The sequence below is a fragment of the Phodopus roborovskii genome, unplaced genomic scaffold (assembly GCF_943737965.1).
Source record: "Phodopus roborovskii unplaced genomic scaffold, PHOROB, whole genome shotgun sequence".
Classification (NCBI taxonomy): domain Eukaryota; kingdom Metazoa; phylum Chordata; class Mammalia; order Rodentia; family Cricetidae; genus Phodopus; species Phodopus roborovskii.
Window position 1 is genome coordinate 12811539 of NW_026125489.1, and position 4806 is coordinate 12816344.

A 4806-nucleotide genomic window follows, 5' to 3' on the forward strand; every position below is an offset into this window, starting at 1 on the left:
GGGACAGATCATCATTATTATTCCTCCTTTCCCATTAAACCTGGGCGAACCCATTAGCGAGCGTCTAAACAGCTTAAGAAAGACAACTCGGCATCGGTGACATCATTTGGGGAACCGAGAGGACAACAAGCAAGATCAGGGTCCCACAGTACCCGCCCGCCCCGCCCCGCCCGGCCCCGCCCCGCCCCGCCCCTCCGCGCCCCGCCCCGCCCCAGCGATCTGCGCCAGATCCGCTGCCCGGTGCCTGGGCGCCGAGTCAGTGCGCAGGCGCGCCGCGGGCCGGAAGTGGCGGGGCGGGCGCAGACCTTCCACGACAGGAAGAGGCCAGAACGGCTGGGAGAAGGCACCCAGGCGGTTTCTCGGCGATCGGGGCCCGGGGCGCAGCTCAGGATCGCGAGCGTGGCTGTGTGTGCTGAGAGCCGGGCGTGCGAGCGTTGTGGCCCCGCAGCGGCCGTCGCTGTCGCCGTCGCTGTCGCCGTCGGTCGCCGAGCCGGAGGACGCGGCCCGGAGAGGCCCTGCAGGCCTAGCGCGGCCCGGGCGAGCCCGCCGAGTGCGTGGTGTGCCGTGAGTAAAAGAGCAGCCAGCGCCCTCTGCACGGCGCCTTCCCGGTTAAGATGGAGGAGATTTCGCTGGCCAACCTGGACACTAACAAGCTGGAGGCCATCGCCCAGGAGATCTACGTAGACCTGATAGAGGACTCCTGCCTGGGGTTCTGCTTTGAGGTGCACCGGGCGGTCAAGTGTGGCTACTTCTACCTGGAGTTCGCAGACACGGGCAGCGTGAAGGATTTTGGCATCCAGCCAGTGGAAGACAAAGGAGCACGCCGCCTCCCGCTTTGCTCCCTTCCCGGAGAACCCGGGACTGGGCCCCAGCAGGAGCTGCAGCGTTCGCCCCCGGAATTCCAGTAGCCACCACGTGAGACCGAGAGAGAGAAGGGAGAGAGGGCGACAGTGACCAGGACAGTAATGTAGACTGGTCCCGTGGCTTGGAGGAGTAAGCGAAGTTGGAGAAGGAAAAAATAAAATTAAAAAAAAAAGAAAAAAAAGTCCCAGTTATCCTTAAAGATCTTAGCATTAAAAACAGACAAAAAGAAACAACAAACAAAAACAAAAAGCCCAAAGAAGAGAATTTAGCAATTTGGATCCATTTGGAAGGATACCCAGTGTCAGCTGTGATATCCTGGGCAGGACAATGTTCCCAGGCATCATGCTGTATTTACACCCGGATGTACAAGATCCCTGTGTTGCCCTGCCGTACACAGGTGAGCAGCTGTGCACCCAGCATCAAAAATTCTTTTGTTCTCAAGATTTTGCATCTGCTTGGTGTCAGGGGCTTCCTGCACAGTTTGGATGCTGTTGATGGTCAGGCCATGGTCGGTCAGCATCAGTGGACTAATATTCTGATTTGTAAGCCTCAGATTGAGCCTCTTTGATAAACAAAGTGAAAGTCAGGTGTGAATCTTGGAAACTAAAATATACATATACATATATATACATATATATACACACACATATATGTATATGTATATATATATATATTCCCATTTGAATTTGGTAGGAAACCCTGGACCTTGTCGACAAGAAGTTCAGAACCACCTGTTTCCCCAGAGGCCCAGCATTTTCAGTGATTTCGGCTGATGTGAGGGGAACAAAGCCTCACCTTCTGCTCATCAAAAGGCCTGCCTGTCTTTCCATTCCACTTAGCGGCAGAGGTTTGGACCGGGACAAGGTGGTTTATAAACGTGGAAGATTTGGTGCGGATGCTGTGAGCATGAAGTAGACCTCTACAACTGCATACCGTCTCCACCTGGGAGATGATGTCTTCAATCACTGTGGACATAAGTTTGGTGGGACAGTTTTCCTACCTTTGAGTTACTAGGGATGTAACCTGCCCATGGGTCTGACTTGGTGGTTGTGACAGGTCACTGTCGTCCAGGGGCACCACAGAACTGTTAGAAGGGCGCAGTGGCCAAGCAGGAGACTGAAAAATTGAGCCAGGAGGGAAATTTTTGCATCTGCCCTCAGTAATGTGAATGAGTTCAATGCTAAGGGCTCTGTAATAGGCCTTGCTTACCCAGTATCTTTGCAGAATCTCTCTCTCTTTTTTTTTCCCCCTCTCCTCAAATAGGGAAGTCAGACTTCTACTTTGGTGAATTAAGACCACCGACACCTTTTCTGCCCTCACAAATGCCAGTGTACTCCACTGGACCTTCTTGGCAGCGTGAGCTGTCCTTTTCGTTTTGGAAGTTAGGAAAAGACCTCCAAATACCCCTGACTTTGGAGGCTGGGCCAGAAGTGGATGGGGAGTGAGGGGCGGATCAAACTGTCCTCTGTGTTAGTCCCTAAGTGAGGGTTGATGGAGGGTAGGGGGTGGGAGTCCTGAGGTGAGCAGAACAGAACGGTGCTGCTTTATTTGAGATGTTTCTTACCTCATTTTGTGCCCCAGTAAAGGGTCCAGCCTCATCTGTCCGGCTTGGCCATGTTCCTGTCACTGCTCCACTGCCTATCTGGTGCAGCTCATGATTCCAGGTGCTGCTTGCCACTCTAGGTTCTTACCCTGATCGGTTTCAGTTCATCTCCAGGGTTCCTGCCTCTGAAGCCTGCCTACACAAGTTTCCTTTTTGTTTTTGTTTGTTTGTTTTGTTTTTATTGTTGTTGCTCTCTTAAGTTTTTACGTTGTTGGTTTTGTTTTACCTGTTTTTATGGAAGACTGGGAGGAGAATCTTCTTACAGCTCCCTGTTTGGATGGGGATGAGAAAATACTTTTATTTTTATTTCTTTTTGTATTTGCAAGGCAGTGTCATGCCTAAATAATTCTCTTACATAGGCCTGCCTTGCTAGTCTACGCCCCTGCTTCGTCCTGAGTTCTCTCTTCCCGCTGCTGCTTGGATATTGCCTCCTGGGACTTAGAGCAGAACCATGAGAGCTGTTACACACAAGGATGGAGTTAGTTCTGCTCCACATTCTAACCCTACTGTGGACATGCCTCCCTTTTCCTGATTTGGGTTACTGTCTCAAGAGTTAAGGAAACCATAGTGATTGGGCCTTGAGACTATCTGTTGCCTTCTCAGAGTTTTTCCAGCTCAGGGTTGGGGCCTAGTACAGTTTGATGGGGAAAAATAAAAACATGAAACCTTGTCCAGAAACTAAAGATACCTTGCTGCTTGAATTGTTTCAGCCCCTTCAGTGAATTCCAGAAAAAGCATTCTTACAGACTCCTGTCTGCTGAAAGTCCTTGGGAAACAGGATGAAAGGGAGAAAGGCCACGGCCCGCCCACTCTTGCCTTCAGATAGGGAGCTCAGATGTGACTTTAGTACTTTGTTTCTGCTCTTTTCTGGTTAGAAGTGGGTGGTAGTTTGGAGTAATGGTTTGCTCATATTTCTTACCTTTTTTTGTTTTTGCTTTCTGTCTCCATCGTTTCCATTAGGGCTGTAGCTCCCCACCCTGTGTACCTAGATGAGGTGGGCCTAGTTCAGCTGTTACTGCCCTGAGGGAACAACTACTTTTTTGGAAGCTAATGTTCTCCGCCGTATAGTTGACAGTGGTTAGGAACTATCCCTTCCCTGCTTTTCCTGTAACAGCAGAATTCTATCCTCCTTCAATTAATTGTATTGACCACTCTGTAATCCTATTATGTATCTTGAGTGTGAGCGTGTGTGTGTGTGTGTGTGTGTGTGTGTGTGTGTGTGTGTGTGTGTGAGTGAAAGGGGTTCTTTAAAGTTTCTGTGGTTTGTGGTTTTTTTCCTTCCATAAATTAGTTCCTGCCACCGCATGCCCAGGGGCCACTGCCTGGCATTACCGCATGCTGGGATCATTGGGGGAGGGTAGTGTGAAATTTACCACTGTCCTTTGTTTTGGAGATTCTTATTTTTTAATAAGTAATCTATCCTATACAAATAGCTAATTAACTTTGTGTGTTCCCCTGCCCATATGGCTGCTGGTGTAAATAAATTGCATTTTCCCATTGCTAAACCGTAATAATAAAATTTAAAAAATACGTATTTTGACTCATTTTTTAGTGGCAAATTTCCTAGGCATTGGCATAGCAAAATAAGTTTAATTTTGATATGTGAATAGGAGGTAGGTGCATTAGAATTCATAGAGGAACGCTGTCTTGCTTTTGTTTCTCATTCTAACCCTTTAAATTTACTCATATACAGTGTCCAGTGTGAGAGAAAAACATCTTTTTCCATATGAGGTAAGAAGGGGTACAGTAAATACAGTTCGGGCCTATTAAAAGTGCATTGTGATAGGTAAACTTAATAGAGCTTATTGTTTTAAATAGCTATACCATCATCAGGCTGTTCTGACAATTAATGATACCTAGCAGAAAATGCTTCTGCCTTCCTACAATAGGACTGTTCTCTATTGGAGCATTCCTTTAGGGATTTCATTTGTTTTAATGTAGAGATCCAGCACTTTCTAGAAATTATGCATAAACCTGCTTAGTTCTGGTCAAAGTCATTTTTTTTTTTAACCCAGCTTTCCAATTCATTAAATAGTTCCAAGTTGGAAATAGATAAGCAAAAAGTCATGGAAATGGCACCAGGGTAGTAAACTAACTGATTAGGATGTTTCAGATAGCCTTTGGACATGCCATATATGGCATTTAACCTCTTCCATGATCATAAGCTTTAATTAGGCACCACTGTACACTTAGGATCAACAGTTTTATTTGTTGAGAAAGTGTTTAAAAAGGAAAAAAGGGGCCTCTATTATATAAGACAAGTTGCTAAGCGAAATCCTTAAATTCCATTACTATAAATTAGTATTTAAATTAGCTGATGAGAAAATAATCCTGTTTTG

The 4806-nt window shown here is 47.0% G+C and overlaps 1 protein-coding gene across 1 annotated transcript; it reads left to right on the forward strand.

Moving 5' to 3' along the window:
- Window positions 1-444: 444 nt before the first annotated feature.
- Atxn7l3b (ataxin 7 like 3B) lies at window positions 445-3997 on the forward strand. The gene is made up of 2 exons (XM_051176238.1): window positions 445-1261; window positions 1558-3997. Exon 1 carries the CDS (start codon window positions 615-617, stop codon window positions 906-908), a length of 294 nt encoding a protein of 97 aa, XP_051032195.1. The 5' UTR covers window positions 445-614; the 3' UTR covers window positions 909-1261; window positions 1558-3997.
- Window positions 3998-4806: the final 809 nt, after the last annotated feature.

What these genes read in the sequence shown, in the direction of transcription:
- Atxn7l3b (XM_051176238.1), top strand. Translation starts at nt 615, where the DNA reads ATGGAGGAGATTTCGCTGGCCAACCTGGACACTAACAAGCTGGAGGCC.